Source organism: Phalacrocorax aristotelis, chromosome 12 (assembly GCF_949628215.1).
Source record: "Phalacrocorax aristotelis chromosome 12, bGulAri2.1, whole genome shotgun sequence".
Lineage (NCBI taxonomy): Eukaryota > Metazoa > Chordata > Aves > Suliformes > Phalacrocoracidae > Phalacrocorax > Phalacrocorax aristotelis.
The window spans coordinates 7,540,527-7,561,658 of NC_134287.1; the positions used below are offsets into that span (position 1 = coordinate 7,540,527).

General features: G+C 57.4%; 1 protein-coding gene across 1 annotated transcript in view; it reads left to right on the forward strand.

The window, feature by feature from the left end:
* The first annotated feature begins 1,745 nt into the window (after positions 1-1,745).
* Positions 1,746-21,132, forward strand: part of SLIT1 (slit guidance ligand 1) — a 64,017-nt gene continuing 44,630 nt past the window's right edge. The window contains exons 1-4 of the mRNA XM_075107927.1: positions 1,746-2,090; positions 14,575-14,646; positions 14,960-15,031; positions 15,676-15,747. Coding sequence (XP_074964028.1) covers positions 1,891-2,090; positions 14,575-14,646; positions 14,960-15,031; positions 15,676-15,747 — 416 coding nt within the window. The 5' untranslated portion in view covers positions 1,746-1,890. The remainder of the gene's footprint in view (positions 2,091-14,574; positions 14,647-14,959; positions 15,032-15,675; positions 15,748-21,132) is intronic.

Genomic DNA, 21,132 nt, shown 5'->3' on the forward strand with positions numbered 1-21,132 from the left:
CTAGGAAACAACCTTCACCCCCTCAGCAAGTGTTTGGTACAGGGCACCGTTGGATGCTCTGTGGTGCCACTGCCACCAGGGTGTCCCTGGGGAGCCCCAGGGCGGGCTGCGGGGCCACCTCTGCTGAAGTCATGCCAGTGAGCGATCGGGTCCCAGGGTCCTGGGAAGCAGCTCATCTTCCTCGCTGTCAGGGCTGCTGGGTAGCAACGAGGAACAAACCCCTTTCATCCATCTCAGGCATAGCTTCCTCCTGGGATTGGGGCCAGAGGAAGGAGATGTCACAAAAATGCAGACAGATGATGGGAGCCTGCATTCGGGATGGGAAAGGGCTGCTGATCTGGGCCAAGCTGGTGCAGCCTTGTGCGTGCGTGTGTGTGCGTGTGTGAGGTGTCCCTTGCCAGAGTGAGACCCTCTGCAGACACCTGCCTCTCACCCTGATTAAGGCGCTTGTGGAGAACCGTAAGCAAGGGACATTGATTTAAGAGGGACTCCTGCCCCCGGGGACCTGTCACTGTCCCTGCAAATACCCTGCTGGCTGCGGGAATGAATGTGCGGTGGGATGTCTGTGCTCACACACCCCTCCTGCTGCTGCCAGAGCAATGTGGCAGGCTCCCACCTCCCCTCCTTCCATGGGTTTCCTCTCCGAGGAGGACATTTGCGGTGGTTGTTGCTGGCAGCCAGGGCTCTGCTGGGCATCTCAAAATGCCTGTTGTTTTTCTTAAGGAGCCCATTCTTGGAGCCATGGGGTTACAAGTGTTTCAGGTGTCATTAATAAAATGGATGACCAGCCCTCCTGGTTACACCATCCTGCTTTGCATCTGCAGACCTCAGGAAAGAAAATGGAAGGTAATAAAATGAATGCAATGTTCACATTTCTGAGATGTCAACCGTTTGGGGCCAAGTTCACAAGATTTCTTGGCATCACTTCCTTTTGCATTGAAATAGGTATATTTTGGCTCTTTCTTCCTGGCAGGTTGGCCACAAAGACATTTTGGTTACTTTATTTCTTAAGACATTCCCCTGGAGGGGCAAGGGACATAGCTAATGCCACAGCCAGGAGTTTTAAGATTTGCTGTGCGAGTGCAGGGCAAAGAGCACAGCGGAGGTGCATGCCCCAGTCCCTGCTGCGTGCCGGGGAGCTTGGCCACAGGATTCCCATGAGCAGACCGGGTACCATCCTGGCTGAGGAGCTCCAGGCTGCCCTGTGATCCCTGCAGGCTGCCAGGTCCCCACGCCCTGTCTGGGCTCTGGATAATGGGGATGGATGGGGCTCCGGGCTGCCCGGTGCAAGACAGGCCAAGGGTGCCTGGAGCACACCGGGGGACGCAAACCCTTTTGGCACCCCTTGAGGAGCAGTGGGAACGCTCTGTCTGCCGCCGCACGGTTCGCAGACTGTTCCTCCGGTCTCTGCCAGACCCCGGGGTGCCTCTGCCCACACGCCCCCCACCTCGCCTTGTTGCACCCCGGCCAGCTCACGGGGGGGGCGCGGTGTGGGGGATGCGGCTGCCCCGCGGGCCAACCCCGCCGTCCTGGGTGGGGGGACCAAGCCGGAGCCCACCTTGCTGCACGGCCGGGGCGTTGCAGAGCCCTGACGGCTCCGGGTACCGGAGTCCCGGGCAGGATCGGCGGTGTCGGTGCCGGGGGCGCGGGGAGGGGCGGGGGCGGCGGCGGCGGCGGGAGGGGGGGGGGCCCGTCGGGGCGGGCAGGGCGGGAGGGAGGAGCCAGCGCGGAGGCTGTGCCGGGGCTGCGGGATGGGGCAGCAGTGAGGGCGGGCGGGCGTGCACCGACGGGGCTCTAGCCCCGGAGCTTAGCCGTACCGAGCCTTGCCGAGCCCAGCCTAACCCCGCTGCCCGGTGATGCGCAGCGGCCCCGCCGCCTGACCCCGCTGCCATGGCGGTCCCGGTCCCCGGGGCGGGGGGGGTCCCGGGGGGGCTGCGCGCCGCTGCCTGGCTGCTGGCGTGTGCCGCGCTGTGCCGGGGCCGCGCCGCCGCCTGCCCGCCGCTCTGCGCCTGCAGCGGCACCACCGTGGACTGTCACGGCACGGCCCTGCGCGCCGTGCCCAAGAGCATCCCCCGCGGCACCGAGCGCCTGTGAGTACCGCGGGGCTTTGTCCGGCCCGGCGCGGGTGGGAGCGGCCGGCGCGGGTGGGCGGGCATGCAACGGCCCGGGTCGGGGTTCGGGGCAGGGTGTTTGTCCTGAGGGGTGCGTGTGCAAGATCCCAGCGGGGGGCACGAGTGTTCAGGAGCCCGTCAGGAGCCCGTCAGAGGATGCATGTGCAAGAGTCTGTCCGTGAGGGGTGTGTGCAACAGCATGTCTGGGTGTGGGGGTTGTTTGTGTGTGTAAGAGCCCATCCAAGGGGGATGCAGGGATGTGTATGACTGCTCAGGGGAGTGCTTGTGCAGATGCCCGGGGGTATGTGCGAAAGCTTGCCCAGAAGGGGGGTGTGTGTTAGAACCTGGTGGGGTGGGCGCGTGTGTAGCGTCCCGTTCGGGGGGTGTGTGTGTGTGTGTGTGTGTGTGTGTGTGTAAAAGTGCCTGTTCAAGAGATATGTGTGCAAGAGCCTGTTCAGTGGGTGAGTGTGCATCATCCCCTCCTTGAGGTGGGGTACAGTAGCCCGGAGAGGTGGGGAACGGTGTGTGTGCAAGAGCCCGCTGGGGTGGGGTGCAAGTGCAACCCTTCGTCTGTGGGAGGGATGTGCAAGAGCCGGTGTGTGCCAGTGCGCGTGCAAGCACGCGGAGGGGAGTTGGGATGAGAGCTGTGCCTGGGGACCTGGGTCGCTCCACGAGGGACATTGCTCTGGGGCAGCCCGGAATGGACTGCGTGTGTGAGGCTGCATGCCCCATGGCACCCACATGCAGGTGTGTGGCCGCTCCTGCTGTGACTTGTCATGGGGCACCTGCACAACCGGAGGGGTTGCCTGCAGGTCCCCACCACCCCAAGCCCCTACCCGTGCTGGGCACCCCTTTGTCCCTGGGGAGCCCTCCTGGGGACATCGTGCTGGGGATCAGGCCCTGCTCCCCTGATCTCCTCTCAGGACCCTGCCAGTGTGACCAGCCTACAGCTGTGCACACAGCTCACCCAGCCCTGCCAGTCCTCTGTGCCCACATATCCCTGCTCATCAAAGCTCCTGCCACATCTCCAGGGGTGCCAGGGCTGGTCCCTGGGTCTCTTGGCTGGACCACATAAGGAAACCTTTTCTCCCATGGAGCATAGTCACGGTCCAGCCAGCTGTGGGGCTCCTGCAGTGCCCTGAGCAGGGTGTCCCTTCGCTGCTGTGCCTGGCACAGGTTTCAGCGCCCGGTGGCCCTGTGGCTGCAGCAGGTTCCCACTCCAGGGTGAGGGGCATCAGCTGAGTGTGTCCAACCTGCTGCTGGTGGCAGGTTCCCAGTGTGCAGGTGTCCCCAGTCCCGGCAGGAAAGCAGGGCTGTCCCCAGCCTCTCCCCTCCACTCAGGGGCAGCGGGTACCCCATCCCAGGGGCTGTGGTGGAGCCTAGAGGCATAGCAGCACCCCCCCACCCCCCCGCCCTCAGCTTCGGCTGTGGGGCCAGGCTGCCCCAACATCCCCCTTGCAGTGCAGGGAAGTGTCTGGCTGCCGCCTCCTCAGGGCAGGATGCGTCCCGGGACAGCCACACACACGGGGCTCCTCCCGTCCCAGTGCTGCACTGCCTCTGGTTACCGGAGTGTGAATGTGCCCTTTGCCTGCAGCTGGGGAGAGACCCCGCAGGCAGGGACTGCTGGCAACCTGGCAGCTGCCAGGGCTGCACCCAGCGTGCAGCACTGGGAGCTCTGCGGGACACCGCTTTAGTGGAGTTTTCTCTTCTCCTGCTGTAATTACCCTCATACAAATGATTATTACCCAGCCCAGCAACCAGGCTCCTTCGAGCTGCAGTCCCACAGAGCCAGTTTATGAGCTCCGAGACAGGATCCCCTTTTCATCTATGCCTGGGTCTTGGGAGAAGGTTTGCACACAGCCTCTCCTGCCTGCAGCAGCCCTTTCCACCCCTCGGGGAACTCAGTGGGCTCCACAGCATCTGCTCTCCATGCACCTGGCTGCAGGGTGCTGGGGGAACGCCAACAGTGAGCCCCTGCCTCTGCCCACCCGGCAGGTGCTCAGCACCACTCAGACGAGACGATGCTGGAGTGGGCCGATGGAGGATGCCCTTGGGTGGGTGTTGCTTCTGCCCCACAGGGCATCTGTCCCCCTCTGGCAGCGGGTCCTGCTTGCTGTCTCATGTTCTGCCTCCACTGACCTGGTCCTCTGTGGCTGTTGCTGCTCGGCGACATTGGGTTTTCTGTATATTCATGCAGCTGCCGGTTCCGGATCTGCTGGCTGGGTTGAGCTAGACATGCTGCTATCTCGTGGGTGTTGTCTGCTGGATAACTACTTCCCACTGTGCTGCACACCCTTGCAGGTGCTTGAGGGTGTCTGTGCCGAGCAGGTCTATCTCTAAGCAGTGAATTCCTGCTGTAACAGATCGTAAATGAGTCCAAGTTCCCTGTAAAGAGACTGAAACCTTGCAGTCTCCAGCTTCTCACTGCTTGATGGAGTGGGGTCAGCCAGCAAGCGCAGGGGAGCCTGCAGCAGGGTCTGTGCTTGGGACTCGCTGTCTCCAGGGGCTGGCTTTCTTTGGGAAGCCAGCAACACCCTACCAGTGCCCTCCGCTGCCTGCTTCTTTTCCCAAGCCCTGGGATGCGCAGTGTGAGTGATGCCGACCTTGCCATGCATCCCACAGTGCCGGCGAGCAGTGGTGTCCCTGCTGTCATGTTGTCTACCTGTTGCATGCCCACAGTCTTGCAGGGCAGCCTGGCATGGTGTTTGGAGGCTTCAGGCTTTCTCCAGCCTCCCAGCTGGCTGAGCCCCACGGTGGCATGGGTCAAACCTCTGGACAGGGCAGTGCTGCCCCTGCAGCCACATGTGCTGGCACTGCCAAAGCCATCGTGGGGACTCAGCAGCATCCTGTGGTAAGGTCTGAGCTCCATCGCTTTTGAAACACACCCTTTTCCTTTGAAGAAGAGGGAATTATTTGCCTCGCAGAGTCACTGCAACTTTGGGGAATCACAGGCTGGGGAGAAATCATCCTGACTGCTGCTTGAAGGTTTCCCATGATGTCTGCCCCGTGGCAGTGCCATGTTGTTGGTGCAGGGTAAGGACTGGAGATGTGATGAGGAAGGATTATGAGTCGTGGCTGCATGGGGGGACAGGGGACCCCTCTTTCCTGGCACCAGGGCATGCAGCACATTGCTCCCTAAGTGCCTTCTAGTCTGCAACCCAACATAAACAGCAAGCGGTGCCCCTGCCTGGATCAGGCACCAAGCGGAGAGGCTTATCTGCAGCAAGCGGGGAAGCAGCAAAATCTCTGGGCGCTTTGCATGTCTGCCTGTGCTCCTGCCTACGCCTCTGGCAAGCATGATAGAACGGGTCCTGGAGGCAGTGTAGGCAGGATGGGGCGATAATCCTCCAGCACTACTGTGTTATCTGCTCCCAGGAGTCCCTTGGGTCTCAGCTACTGGAGGAGAGCTGTGGGAGAAGGGCACGGTTCCATTCCCTGTTTGCTTGCTTTTCTTTCTGTCTTTCCTTGAAAGCGCCTCTGAAACGCAGCTTGCCTTGTTGGCTGTTGGGGAGCTGGGTCACCCTCACTGTGCCAGCAGGATCAGTGCAAATTTGCTGCTGTCAAATGGTTGCTTCCAGCCCAGCTCTTTGCTCATGGGGGTTGAGTTGAGCCTCATGGCGTTGCACTTGCTCCTGCTTTTGAAGTTTTCAGCTGACAGTTGACAATTGCCCCACTCACCCCTTTTGCCTCCTCTCCGGTGGGCTGAACGCTCCCCATCTCACTGTCGGCTGTGCTGTGCCCCTCTACCCCAATGTGGGGGGCAGCAGAACTGGGTTTGGGGGTCCCCATCACTGCATCCCCCTTGGCTCCCTCTTCTCTCTCCCAGGGTCCCCGTCCTCAAAACTGCATGGGGCTCCCATTTGCCTTGTTCCCCCATCTTGGGATTTGCCTGTGCTGAAGTGGGCCCCATCCAGACTACAGCGAGCTATGCTGCCTCCCCTGTCTGTGTGCTCTTCCACCCAGCTTGCTGGCGGAGGGAAGGGGTGCTGAGCTCCAGTCCTTGGGTACAGGAGCTCAATGCCAGCCTGGCCACACCTGAGGCACCCTCATGCACTGCCTAACCGTCCCCTGCCGAAATTAGAGCAGCAAGCTCTTGTTCAGCGTGTGCTTAATTCATGCACGCATATCTCCCTGTAGCCGGTTAATCAAAATGTCTTGCAGCAGCAAGGCCGGTGTATCGCAGCAGCACTCGTGTATTCGACACCAGTTGTCGTGCTGTGTCTCCTTGGGGTGCTTTGGGGAACGTTAATTCTTAGGAAGCACCTTGGGAGGGTCAACTTCTCCCTTTCCTGGAGTGCCCGGGCAAGTTTTTGGTGGTGCAGCTGAGCAGGCTGGTTGCAGGGGCAGCGAAGGAGCGCACAGGCTCTGCAGAGCTCTGAGGTGGGATGCCGGAGCAATTTCCAGCTGGGGCAGTGCTCGGCCGGTGCCGCTGCCCTCAGCTCTCGGGAAAGCCAGTGCTGGGCACTGGAAGGATGCGGGCCAGCTGGGGAAGGCAGCCTGCTCAGCCCACTGTGGTGGCTTCCTTGGGAGCCTTCCTGGACAGAGGAAATTTGCAATTCTATTCCAATTTCTCCCTTCAGCTACGTCCAAGGCAGATGCTGTCTATATATTGCCATGGTAACGCTGCGTTCTCACTCTCCATGGAATTGCATGCTGGAAAAATATTAGTTTAAAAAACTATGTCGTGTTTGTATTGACTGGAGCCAAGGCTGATAGCGGAGGATCTATTGTCCCCTGGTTGGGAAAAGTCACTGGTAACAGGCAATAAAGCCAGGCAGATTGGCCTCTGGTGACCACTTCTCACCCTGCACAGCAATTTCTTCCCTATAAACCCTTCCCTGGCTCTGTTTTATTGCATCCTTTAAAACAGATATTTTTGCCTTAAATGTGCTGCCACTTTGCTCCTCTGGGGTGATGCATTGTGCTGCTGGCAATTCCTCACTGCTGAGGTGGGAGCGAGGAGGGGGAGTTGTGCTTGGCTTTAATTGTGGGTCTCTTGTGTGCACCTTCAAATGCTGTGGCTGCTGTGTGCTGGGCACGGCGGCAGTGGCGCTGGTGCAGGATAGCACCCCCTGCACACGCATGCGCTGGAACTGTCTAGCTGGCTCATTGTGGGACGTGCATTTGTTTTGAGTTTCATGCTCCCCTACTTCATTGTTTCCAAACGAACCTCTGGCCACCAAAAGAGCGAGGCAGCTATAAAATGCAAAGGATGCTTGGGAGAATCCTGCTGGGAGCAGACCCCGCAACCCAGAGGAACAGAGGGGACTCGGGGTGCCACTGAGGCAGTGCAGGCAGGGAAAGGGTGACCTGTCTGGGGAAGGGTGTGTGAGCCCGTGACCCTGTGTTGAGAGGGGATTTTCCTCCATCCTTGCTCAGGTTTGCTCCCTGGGAGCCGGCACAGGCGGGTGAGGTGAGCGCTGGAGCAGGACGCGTAAATGTGTGCATGCACAGGAGGGTGAGGTGGGCAACCAAGGAGCCTTTGTCTCTCACCCAAGTCCTTCATGGTTCCCTGCCTGCTCCAGAGGTACTTAGTGCTGCAGATGCATCCCCTTTATCTTTATTGCTACTGAAACAACCTTTCATAAAACTTGAAAGGCAAAGCAATGTTTCTGTGTGTGTTTTTCTGAAACACAATAAAAACCAGTTGTGCATTAGCAAATGGCCCCATCCCAGGGGATGTCAGACCCAGCTCACTGCTCCCCGGCAGGCTTCCAGCACGAGTAGCTCCAAGGCCAGCTCCAGCAGCTGGCCCCTGTGCTCTGTCCCCACTCGGGGGACAGCCAGGGATGGCTGCAGTGGCAGCATCAGCGAGCAGAGGTTTTCCTGCTGTACAGAGACAGGCTGCAATTAGCAATGTGGGCAAAGAGAGGGGATGATGTTTTGGAGCCTGGTCATTAGGGTTGTGGTGCTGCTGGGAGCAGGAAGGGAATGAAGTGGGATGAAGGGAACCTCTCTGTGGTGTTGGTGCAGGGTCGGTCCCAGGCTGTCCCCTCTGGGACCATCTCAGGCCTCCGTGCCATATACAGGCTCTGAAGCTGTGCTGAGTATCGGCTTTCCTGTTGTGCATTTTGGATGCACTTGCTGCTCAGAATAGCAGAGGCAAGTGTCCTATGGGGGAGAGAGGCTGCTAGGAGGAGGAAGATCAGAAAAAAGAGAAGATTAATTTTTCAAGCGATGCAGCCGAGGAGCAGCCCTGGGCACCAAGAGTGGGAGAGATGCAAGCTCCTGGCCCTGGATATTTCTCAGTAGAAGGAAGCCCCAGCTTCAAAACGGATGCTCCAGGAGAGCCAGCTGGTCTGGGGCTGAGCAGGCATTCATAACCGAGCAGTTTGGGTGCATTTGTCCTCCTGTCCCTGCTGTGAGCTGCTGCAGGAGGGATGAGCAAAGGGGGTTTGCTGAGGGAGATGCAGGGTGGATGGGACCTTCATCTGCTGAGTGGCAGGACGAAGCCTGAGGGCTGGGCTGCCTCCTCTGCCCTGGGAAGCAGAGGATCCATGGGAACAGCGATACTCCTCGCCAGGCTAGTTAGCACAGCACAAAAAGATGAATTTTGAGGGTATCCAGGTGAATCTGAGCCTCAGTTTCCCTGTTTATGAAACAAAAACGGCTTGCTGCCTTTTCTGTTTCACACTGGGGTTGAGTGAGGTTATTTATTTATTTTTAACCTGAAGGTGACATGCCACGATGCTGCATGAGCGTAAAGCATTCCCTGACTGCGAGCAGCTAATGGCTGTGGCATGAAAACCCCAGAGAGAAGTTAGGAGAAGCAGAAAGCCTTCCGGATCCTCACCATTTCTCACACAATCAATGCTGTTTGTAATGCTTAAAAATTTATTGCGATGCTAACCTGCTTTAGTACCTCATAAAAGCTTACAGAGCCTTCCGTGCATGCTCTGGGGGCCAACGCCATGCTTGGGGTTGGGTTCCTCTTCGGCTAAGGGCAGTTATTCTGGGATGAGCCCAAATAGCGCATAGCTGCTCTTGGAGCTCTCCTCTTTGGGCACATCACCCTGCAGGCATCTGGTAGTGGGGATGCTGGCAAAGCATTCACCCGGGGGTGTATGGCACTCTTAAAGGGATTTTGTTGAACACTGTGGGCACCCTTGCTCTTCCTTGAGGGGTCTGGTCAGGGCAGGGATGGGAAGGAAAAGGAGGAGAATGTGCTGAGCCCCTTGTACAGCTGTGTCAGCCCAGTGCGTGGGTGCCCAGTGCACCCTCCCTGAGCAGCGGGCAGCAGTACCACATACCCGTGTTGGAGGGGATGGAGTTAGCAGCCAGCCATGCACCCATGGGCTGCAGGGAGCTGGTGGATGCGGTGGGCATCCCTCTGTGCTGGCGCTGGAAGGGACCAGCTCTCCCGAGGCTGGGAAGGGCTCTGCCCTGCCTTTCAGTGCTTGGGCAGCTCAGCGAGCCTGTGCTCAGGCTCAGTTATGTTCAAGCAGCCAGGTGAAATCTTGAGAAGACTTGAAAAGTGCAATAAAAGTGTAAGATGAAAGGTTGCAGCTGCTCTGTCCCCCAGTGCTGAGTGCAGGGGTCAGTCTGGGGTCTGAGCCTTGTCCATGTTTCCATTAGCAGTCTGCGTGATGGGACACAAGCTAGTTATGACATTTGCAGATGCCTCCAGGCTGGGAGACACGCAAGAGGGCTGGAGGGCAGGCTGAGATTTCTAAGTGGGCTTGGCAAACAGGAGGAATGGACTGACGAAAAGGATGCTGTTGCCTGGTGACTCGAGGAGGGTGTTTGGTGGGAGGTGATCACCAACAGCACAGATGTGGGATGGGAGCAGAGTTGAGCGGGTCCTGCCCCAGCAAGGCAGAGAGACCTGGAGGGAGGCTGTGCCTGTAGGGCTGGGGGCTTACTGGGGGGAATGGGTTTGGGAAGGGGGACATGTGTGGGCAGGGGAGCAGCTTGGTCTCTGCAGTGTGGTAGCTGGGGCAGGCAGGGAGGGGGTTCATCTGCAGCAAGAGGGCTTCAGGAAAGAGTTTTGGAAATGGTCCTTTATGCAGGAACAGTGACTTGCTGGAATAGGGCACAGGGGAGCGTCAGTCCCTGTCCCTGAAGGAGCCGCGTACGTGTCTGTCAGGATTGATGAAGGGCTGCAGGGATACTGCTGTGGGGTGCATGACCTTGCAGCCTTAATTTCTGCGCTTCCCTGATTATTACGTGGCACTGCTGTTTCCAGCTGGGGTCAGGGCTTGGGGATGGGGGCTATGGAGCCACTGGGAGGGAGCCAGGACCCCAGGGACCAGTACTCTGAGCCAAGGGCAGAAATGGCAGGGTGACGAGGACTATGGTTGCATCACACCAACAAAGCAAATGCCAGCCTCGTTGGGCAGCGGGGTGGTGGTAGTCCTTGGAGCGGGGACTGCAGGAGCCCAGCTGGCTGCAGGCGTTGCTGGCACAGCCAGGCGCTGTGTGTGCCCGCTCTGTGCTGGTGCTGACAGGGCTGGGACACATTTCTCTGCTTGTGGGTGCAAATGCAGAGTTTCGTGTCACAGACTTTCCCTCTGCCTGCTTAAAAGCAGGAGTCTGGGGAGCACAGCAGTTAGGATTTCTGCCTCAGTGGGAAAGCTGAGCTGAGCGGAGCACAAGGACAGGAGTCGTGCGTGCTGAATAGCTGATGCTTTGCAACGGAGTATGGATAGTGGGATTGTGCTGTCGCTCCTTCCCCTTCCCGCTCCTGATAAATCAGTGCCCAGGGAAATATCACTCATGTTGGCTGTATTTAATAAATTACCTCTCAGCATTTGCACTCTCTGAGGTTGTTACCGAGTTAGTGTAGCTCCAAACCCTGCAAAGGGAAAAAACACATCATACCCCCTGGGAGTGGAATAAGCCATTCAAAGCTAGAAACCAAATATAAACCCAGACTATGCAAATCCAGTCTAACGAACCCTGCTGCAACACAGACATCCCATCTGGGAGTGGGATGATCCACAAGCAACATAGCAGAGGGACTGCTTGTTTTAATGACTTTCCTCTTCCCAGGGAGAAATGGGAAGGAGGTTCTGAAACTTGAAGGTTGCAAATAAAAATTCGTTGCCTCTCCAGTTGCAGTGTGAGATTTGGGGTGCTGGGAGGGAGAGGAGGGCAGCCTGGATGAACACGATGATGCTTTCTGGCATTAAACCCTATGGATTAACAGCAAAAGCGCATATCCCGCATCTCTTCTTTCAAATCGTAGTCCAGAGATGCAACCAATCTGCCAGGCAGCTCCCCAGACACATCAGTCCTCATCGAAGCTGTGCTGCATGGGGCAGGGCAGGGTGTTTTGCTTCACTAGGAAAGGGCACGGAGGCAGCGGGTGAGCAGCTGAGCAGCGGGGATCCAGCTTTCTGGGCACAGCAGACTGTAATTTATCTCCATGAGGAACTGAAGGGGATTTAGAGGGTAAAAAATGGCATGAAGTTAAATAACAGTGTTGCCTCGGCATCCTTACAAATAAGCCTTACCTGTTTTTCATTCCCATCTTGGTTGCAAAGGCCATCATTTAACCGAACAAAGGCAAGGGGGGATGCTGAGAGCAGTTGTCAGGGAGCACACAGGGCCAGTCTCCGAGGGAGTGGGGCTGTGAAGGGGCCCTGGGACACTGCCCCGCTCGGGGACTGCCACCAGTCCCAGTCCTGGGGCACCCTGAAGATGCTCAGTGAGCACGCAGGGAGCGGAGGCGGATGTGGGCTGGGTGGGCAGCACAGTTGCCCCCCAGGAAGGCATGTCCCCAGTCACTGCCCCAGGGTAGTGCATCCTGCCTGTGCCGACTTGTGCCAAAAAGTCTTTGGGTTCAGGCTGTGCTATCCTGGAAGGTGCCTGGGAGAGAGGGCAGAGCCTGATTTTGGCATGTGGAGGGACTGGCTGTGACCAGTCCGTGGCTCTTTGGTGTTTCCACATGTCTCCGTGCTGCTTTGACTGTGCTCTGCCTCTGGCTAAGGCTCTGGGGTGCTGGTGCTCAAAGGACCCCAGAGGTGTCTGAGCCCTCCTTGGGCTTTGCAGGATGAGGTGTAAGTATTGGCTTTCAGATTGAGCAGTTTTAAAATCAAGCCCCTCTGCTCTCTCTGCAGTACCGGGGATTTCCTAACTTCCACTTACACACTGCAGCCAGATTAATGGTAGGTATGTTTAAAAGAAGGCGACATGGGAGTGCTGCTGGGGACCCTCCCTTGCCAGGAGCTGGGACAGGCGCCGTTACCTCCAGCTTGGCCTCCAGCCTGGCCTCAGGGAGCTTCCCAAGTGATCTGCTTTGGCAAGGACCTTTAGACATTTAGAGAAAATCACACCTGAAGCTGGAATTTCTCTGTGCCCTTAGCTGGCTCCAGAGCTGTGGTCAATCAGAAGGTGGGCACACACATCTGCACGTACTGAGCCACCCCTCCTGCGGTGACAGATGTCCCTAAAACGCATGACCCACCCTAGTGCCTCATGCCCAGGATTTACAGGCTGGTGTGGGTTTTGCTGCTGGGAGAGGGGCAGGGCTGAGCCCCACAGGGTGTGCCACCTTGCAGGCTGGAGCCCCATCCCCAGGAGCCAGATGTGCGCGCTGCATGCTGGTGGACGTGAAGCTGGGCGAGACAGGGGTGGGTTTCAGTTTAATCGCAGGGGCTGGGGAACCTCTATTCATTCCCCGCTTACATTCATCTGTGTCCTAGTAACTGCTCTCTCCACCTCCTTCCCAACACAGGCACACACGGCTGGATAATGGCAGGAGCCCGGCAATCTCGCCTGCTGAATAGCGGTGTAATTATGAGGCTATAATGGCGAGCTGGAACTCATTAGCCATTATCAGCCGTTTCAGCAGGACAATGGCAGCACCCCAGGGTGCGTGGCTGTGCTGGCTGTACCCGATGGCTGTACACGGCTGTACATGCTGCTCGGTGGCTCTTGGGCCAGCCTGCCACTGACCTCAGCCCCTTGCCTGGCCGCAGAGCCTGGTGGAGGATGGCCTTGGCTCTGGATGGAAATTGTGGACTTTGTATACAGTCCCTTGTGTGAGGTGGGGCATTCCTGCTCCCCAGCCCTGCTGCTGGGGCTGGATAATTATAGAGCCCTGGGTGCTAGAGTCCTGCCCAGGCACCGCAACCTGCTGTGGGGTGGCACCCTCCTGCCTCTACCATGCCCTGGCTCCAGCAGCTCATCCTCCCCTTGACTGCCTCCCCCTCCTGTAGTTTATTTGTTTCCTCTTTACTTCTGCATTTGCATTCAGTGCAGGCAGTGGGTGTCCAGCGTGGGAGCCTTCCCCGGGCTGCGCATTCACATGGACATCCTCCATCCCCAGGGCATGCCGTGGGAGGATTGGCCTCATGGCAAGGAGCAAACACTGCCATGCTCTGTGCTGCCAAGGGGAAGACTCTTCTGCCCATGGGGTGCTGTGCAGGGACCCCCAGCTCTGCAGGCCGTGAGTCCCAGGGCCAATGGACCCTCTCTCTCCATGCAGTGCTTACAACCCATAATGCAGAAAGGCACTGCAAAGCTGAGACTGCAAGGTGAAAATATCTGCAAGTTCCAGCTCAATATATTTTAAAGCAAGATAATCCTAGCAGGGGCATGCTGGAGAGCGTGGTGGAGAGAGCCAGGGAGGCACAGCTGGCAGCCTGGGAGCAGAGTCCCTGCTTTGTGTGGGTCTGGCAGTGGGGCACACCTTGCCCATGTGCTGAGCAGAACCTGGGCAGGACAGAAGCCATGAGGTGGGTGCAGGCACCCCATGGGCAACTTCCCACCCTTATTGCCACCAACAGGGTGAGAAAGCCAGGATGGCATCTCCCCTCTGGCTGGGGTGCCTGTCCCTGTGCTTGCCCAGGGCTTTTGCACGTGGGAGCAATGCCAGGAGAAACAGCTGGTCCCATGCAGGTGTTTCTCGAAGTGTGGCTTATTCTCCAGGCAGGTGTTTCAGAGGTGGCACAGGGCAGAGGAAGGTGTAAGGTTCCAAGCTGAACCAGATACGATGTATGTGAGTAACCTGCAGCTGGGTGTTTGGAGGGGTCCTGCTTTTCTGGGGACAGTTGTTTGCTTTCTTATTAACCCTGCCCTCTCTAAGGGGCTCTGTGTGTTTGGGATGGCCTTACCAGGTGTTTGCTGCATTTCCAGAGTGGGGTGATGTATGTCCAGCCAGGTGGCTGCTGGCATCGCTGGCCTGCTTATTACATTGCTGATGGCTTTAGGGCTTCTGTCCTGAGGAGGACATCCAGTGTGGGGACAGGTAGATGGGGGAAGCTGGGCAGCCCCTGCCAGCTTACACGCTCCTGGCCAGCCAGTCTTCTGTGCACCCAGCACTGCTGGCCATTGAGGTTGAGGGTCCTCTCTGGAGCCAGCAGCCAGCCCTGCTGTTCCCAGCAGAGATCACAGAAATGCAGTGGCCGGTGCTGTCCTTTGGGTCTTCCCTGCCCTTTTTAGGGAGCCACTGGGGAACCCAGGTGCCTGGCTGCCTCCTGACTGCTTCCCTGCTGACCTCTGCCTCTTCTCTCTGCAGGGAGCTCAATGGCAACAACATCACACGGATCAACAAGAATGACTTTGCTGGGCTGAAGCAGCTCCGCGTCCTGTGAGTTCCAAGCAAGAGGCCAGCTGCCCCGGCCTTGGCGGGTGCCGTGCTCAGCTTATGACCCCTCCAGGGGCTGGTAGAGATAATGCTGAGCCCTTTGGTGGGCATCTGCTGGTGGGGCTGGAGGGCATCTGTGTTGAGCTGAGCATGGTGGGCTTCCAGCTGGGAGGGTGTGCGGAGAGAGAGGCCAGGTTTTGTTGAGGGGATGGTGGGCACAAGGTGGCCCTGGGTCCCAAGGAGCACTGGGGACCCCGCCAGTGAGACTGGTGGCTGGGGACCACATTTCTGGAAAGCCAACCCCTTCTCTCCACAGGCAGCTGATGGAAAACCAGATCAGCACGGTGGAGCGTGGGGCGTTCGATGACATGAAGGAGCTGGAGCGGCTGTGAGTGTCCAGGCGCAGAGGCGGGTCTGTGAGGGGCCGTGGGATTTAGCTGCAGAGAGCATCCTTTCCTTTTTGCCTTAAACCATAATATATCAGAGCCACCTGACTTCAAAGAGCTTCTCTGCTGCATGGTGGCAGTATTTTACAGTGTGGGAAGCAAACCTGTTCCTATAGATCTTAAAGTCCTTTCTGATGCTTTGGAGGTGAGGGACAGGTAAAACACAAATCACTCTCACTGTTATCAGTTGTGTCCTGTGTGTTAGCAAGGGAACCATAAGTTCCAGTCCAGTACTCAGTAAAATAGCTCAGCAGTTTAAAAATCCTGAGCTACTCAAGCAGATATGAGGAGCTGAGCGAGCAGCAGGTTAACAGCGCAGTTAAGTAGCAATCAGCAGTTAACAGCTCGGAGTCCTGTCTGCATGTAATTACAATATCATGAGTAAGTCTATTAATGCCCCGTTGGTCGCCCTTGCCTGGGAGCGCTGTGAGCAGACCAGTGGTGTCCTCACCGAGTGGGATGCTCAGCTCTAATGGCTGTTCTGAATGAGCCAAAGCACCCCAGCTGTGCCCAGAGCTGCCAGCTGGGTGCAGGGAAGGTGATGGTTTTGCCCCTGAAACCCTGACCCTTTCCTCTTTCCCTGCAGACGGCTGAACCGCAACCAGCTGCACACCCTGCCCGAGCTCCTCTTCCAGAACAACCAGGCACTGTCACGGCTGTAAGTACCCTCTGTGCCAGCAGGGCTCCCCTGCTCGGCCGTGGTGCAGGTTCATTTGCAGAGCTGCTCAGGGCTACCATGGGGTTTGGAGGGGCACTGATGTCCTGGGAGGGTGCTGCTTCTGGCGGGTTGTGCTGGTGATTACTGGTGTCTTGTCCCAGTGAGCACCTAGCATGTGTCAGGGGAATGCACCCCGAGCATGCAGCATGGCAGCGAATTGGCTTTGCCTTGCAGAAGACCTGAGGCTGGCGCTGTTAAAGACTGTGTTGAAGGTCCTTGCAGCGCATGTGGATGTGGAAGGAGGTGCTGGCAGTTTGGGCTGGCGTGGCCGAGCTGGGCTGTGCCTGCATGGTGCCAGTTGCAGACGTGCTACAAGCCCTGCAGCCTCCTCTCTGGGTGCGGAAGGCTCTGTAGCGGGGTGCCCTTGGTCATGAAGGGAGGGTGAAAGAGGATGTCCCTAAGGCGGTTGCATCCTGCCCAGAGACCTCTTTGGGGCATAGAGATCCCCACGGCCCTGCTCAAGAGCTGCCTTTCTGCTGGTGTCTGGAGCAGCCTGGGGAAGGAAGGGGAGGCCCTGCCTGGGGCAAATCCAGCCCCTTGTGCCTGCTGCCCCCTGCCTGCCCCCATCCCTGCCTGCCCCCATCCCTGCCTGCCCCTATCCCTGCCTGCCCCTCTGCACCTGCAGAAACTCCCCCAGGGACTGTCTGTTGTGCAGGCCCCAGCTCTGCAGACCCCTCTGCTCTTCCTCCCTCTGTGCAGCAGCAGGCCGCCTGGGGAGGGCTGCTGGGGTTTTGGTACATATTCTTTTTTCTGTATTGGCTTTCCCTTGCCTGGGGCTGCTTTGCTTGGGCAGTGGTGCCATTGGCAGTGCCAGCATTGTTCAAACTGCAGGAAATCCTCTTAACAAAGCATTTACTGGCTTTCAGCTATGTCAGGCACCACAAACATTGGGAAGGGGGCTGTGAGGAGGAGAGGGTGTGTGCCAAACTGGGGCTGGGTGCTCCCCATCTCTCAGAGAAGATGCTTACACCCTGTGGCTGATTTGCCGTGTGTAGGAGCAGGGTTGTTGTGGCCAGGACACGAGCTCTCTGTTTACTGCACCTTGTATCTCCATTTCTCAGCTGTGAAATGAAGATGCCAGGTCCCTGCTGGGGCAGGGTAGGAGTGGATGAAACAACTGAATGGGCTGAGACATTGCCAGGGGAGGCACGGCCATCTCTGGGGCCAGGCAGCCCTGCCCATGCAGGCAGGCTGCGGCTGAGCCGTTTTGCTCAGCGGTGATGCCAGTTTCTTCCGCCAGTGCCAGGGAGTCGGTCCTGGAGTCCAGCCGGAGGCGGTGTAATGAAGGGTTAAAACGCTGTGTGGGTTGCCAGCGTGGGATGTGTGAAATGGTGGACCTGTGCCAAAGATGGGCCTAGGTAATGGCAGCTGATAGCACAGGCGTTCAATTAATTATCAAATGGCATTTGTTGAGCTCAGCTGTGCTGTATCGTGGTGCCAGCAAGGGCCCATCCTCCTCCAGTCACCCATTGCATAGCAAAAACATGGTTGAGATAATTATTTTACAGACATTAATGTTTCCTTTTTAATATTCCCTAGATTTTAATACCAGGCTCTTTCAAAAAGCAAACCCCAACGGTTCACTGGGGAGATGCAGAAGGACAGGCTCCCAGGCAGGCTGTGCAGTGTGCCCGGCCATGGCTCCTGGGCTCACGAGGAGCCGGGGCCGTGCCACGGTGTGCACGGGGCTGTACGTGCCCTTGAACAATGTGCACAGGGCTGTACATGCTGCCACAAGTGAGGAGGGGTGTGCAAGACAGATGCTCCTTGCAGTCACGTCATGTACAGGTGCATTTCAGCTTCTGCCTGTTGCTTAACTGTTTCAAACTTCTTCCTGCTCACCCTGCCTTGAAGCTGTTTTCTGACCAGCTCTGCTGTGACAACCGCTGCCTGGACACCAGCACCTGGAGATTTTCTTGTGCAATATGGGGTTTTGTGAGTGGGCTCAGATTTTTGCAGCCCCTCAGCTATAGGCAGTGGCATGTCTTGGGGAGCTTTGATGCATGCTTGGAGCAGAGGGTCCCTGTGACGTGCTGCAGGACCGGGGAGCGGGACGCACTGAGCCACCTGCTGTCTCTCTCTGCAGCACGTTACCCATGCGCTGCCTGCATTAGTGAGGGCAGGGGTGCAGTGCTAGGGTCTGCCCGGGGAGCACATCAGGAGCCGCTGCCCTGGAAAAGCCTCGGGTGCTGCGTTTGGGCAGCAAAGCCCTGTGCGCTGGAGGACCCGCTGCTTCCTCTTCTTGCAGCTGCCCATTGCTGAGATGTCCCAGGATGGTTTGGGGGGGGTTGGGGGGGACAGCAGAGCAGGGGGTGCCCAGGTCAGAGCTTGTCTAGACACACTGTCATGCTGGCTTAGCAGGAGGTGGGATCTGCACCGTTGCTAGTCTGTCAGCGTGGGAGGTCATAAGGATGCTCTTAAATTGCTGCAAACCTGGCTCAGGCTACAGGAATATGGGTTGGTGGGGAGCAGGTTTAAGCTAAATTGAAATTGGCTTCCGTTGAACTGAAATCAGAGCCTCTCTGCCAGGCTTATTTAGCTGCTGAAATGGATCTGGGGTAACCCTGTGGCTCGGTGCCCCCTCCCTGCCCTGGAGGCAGGCTGGGATCCATGCTGGTCAGGATGGGGTGGGAAGAGAGGGCTCTTGCTGGCACCGTGCTTTTGCACATCCTGGTCTCCAGACCATTTCCAGCAAGCAGTGCCTGTGCAGGCTTTCCCATGCCCTGCCTGCTGTGGCTACACACAGCATGCTCCTCGAGCTCCCAGGGTACCTGCTAGGTCCTTATGTCCTCGCACCTTGATACTAGGAGGTCTTGAATTAGCAGAAATAGGCTGAATTAGTTGGGCTGAGATCTGTTTAGCTGGGAAATGAGGCTGCTAGGTCTGCCAGGTGGGTGGCAGCTGAAGCAGATAGCCAGGGGTGGATGCTGGATGCAGGAACCAGTGGGGGTTGCTTTCTAAGGGTACCTGGGTGCTGGGCTGGATGGTCCAGCCTCTTCTAGCCTTAGCCTTGGTGCATCTTCAGCAACATATCAGTAACACAGCAGCAGGTTAAGGCAAGTGTGTTGAATGTGAGGTATGTGATACCCATAGAGCAGTTTTCCACTGTACCTCAAGCCTCATGGAAATATCTCACAAGCACAGAGAGGAGGACCTTGGGCTCGGGTCGGGATGGAGAGCTGTTTGTCCTCCTCCTGAGTCTGAGTCAAAGCCTAATCTACGTCAGTTGTGCTCTGTGGTCTCTCCCAGCCTGGCTTGAGCTGCAATTAGTTACTTGGAGCTGGGCTATAAAGAGCATTTGTTCATTGGGATAATGGAATGGGTTTGAGTTAAACCTGATCCGTCGGGGCTTAAATAAACTGGGGAATGGCAGGAAAGGGCCAGTGGAAAGCAAATCTCAAATGAGGGCACGGGGAGGTGAGATGCCTGGAGAGGAATGTTCTCCCCTTGGTATTTGGGAATATTGAGCTGACGCCTGCCCAGAGCCTGTCTTGGTCTGAGATGGTGGGGCAGAGGGGCTGTGCCAGCACCTCGGCAGCGGGGCTGGGAGGCAGGAGGACTCTCCACATGGCCTCCCTTATTTATATCCACTGTAACGAGCAGATAACTCATTAAGCAGTCCTGGTGGCTGGAAATGGTGCTGATCTGAGGTTTTGCTGGAGAGCACCTGACCCCAGTGGCCCCATCTCAAACTGGGTTTAATTAAACTGTCAGCACTGGATGGAAGAACAAAGCGTCGTGGGTGTGGGGGAGTCGGTGTCCCCCCCCAGCTTGCTGGGGAAGAGCAGGTCTCCTGCGAGGCGGAGAGCTTATAAAAAATGGATCTTTCTCTCCATCGAGGAAAATTACCCATGCAAGAAGGTGACCTCTGATATTGCACTGCCCAGTGTGGGTCCCCGGTGTCCCACAGCCATGCACATCTTGGGTCAGCACCGGTGCCAGCAGACCTCACTTCAGCATCAATCCTGAGCTGGCAGGGCCCCCGCCCTTGGATTGCCTTGGGAGGGGGGACCAAAGCCCTTGAGTTTCTCTCTGCTCCCTTGGGAGGGATGGGGGAAGGATGGGAGAGGAGTTTTGTAGCCCTGACTCCCTTCTCTTCCCACCTCCCCCCTGATGGAGGGAAGGTTTTAACCTCCTCCTGAAGTTGTTTCTAAGCCCCTTTGGGGGTCCTGGGTGGGGGATATGAGGAGGCTGGGATGGCCATAGCAGCAGGGTGAGAACAGAAACACTGCTGGCACATCGTCAGGGAGGCAAAGACGTGGGCTGTCGAAATGTGCTAAAGGCAGCCAGGATGGCTATAAATAAACAGTTTTCTCCAAGGGAAGCTGAGCTGGTGTGAGGGAAGAGAGGATCAGTGGGTGCTCAGCCACGGGGAGCTCTGGGGAGATGCTCACACAGGGGAGGAGCAATCTGGGCTGGATGTACCCCCCGGGAGCAGCCGCCCAGAGGTTTCCCTCACTGAAAGCTGCAGCAGCCGCTCCATGCTCAGCAGAGTAGGAGCTGAGAGAGGGCGAACAGAGAGTGGGTGAAAAAGGTCTTGTCTCCATAAGGAGGAAGATTTAGGACACGGGCTGTAGCCTGTTGGTTCCTGTCGGACCCATGCCAGCAAAAATGGTGGAGGAGACGGTGCGGTGTCTGAGCTGGCAGCCAAGCCCAGGGGGAAGGGCCGTCGGTGCTGCCCTCCCATCTGTAAGGGCAGGGGCTCCCTGGAAAGAGCGTTAATGTCTCAATCAGGACCAGTGGCTTTCTGAGCTGGTGACATGTGAAATGCTGTAAGAGCTGTGGGGATTGTCACTCTCTTATGAGACTCTCCTCCTGTGGCCGGAGCCTGCAGAGGAGTAGTAATGTCGAGACAGACACTGGCGCTGATCCAAACCCTTCTGGACCAGGGGTATTTAAAGATCTGGGTGATGAGGGAGTTTTGAGCTGAGTTGCAGAGCACTGCAGCTGGGTGTGCTGCCCAGGCAGGAGAGGTTACGTTCCGGTGAGCTCTGGGGCAGGTTCCTCGCACCATCCCTGCATCTGGCCAAACCAACCCTAATTTGCCTTTAGAAAAGCAGGCAGAGGAGAACGGAGCAGTGCTAAATAACATGAGAAAATGCAAACGACGTCCTTCAAGGAGAGGACCACATCCATGCGGGAGGAAGCTGTGAGCTGAGTAGTAGCAAAACAGGGTGACAAGTGAAAAAGGAGCTGTCGGAGAAAAGAATAACAAAACAGGCCCCGCTCGGATGGGGCCGGCTGTGCGTGGGAGGTGTTGCCTGCGAGACTGTACCAGTGACCGTTCCTCTTGGCACTGCACCGGGAAAACCCCCAGATAGGAAA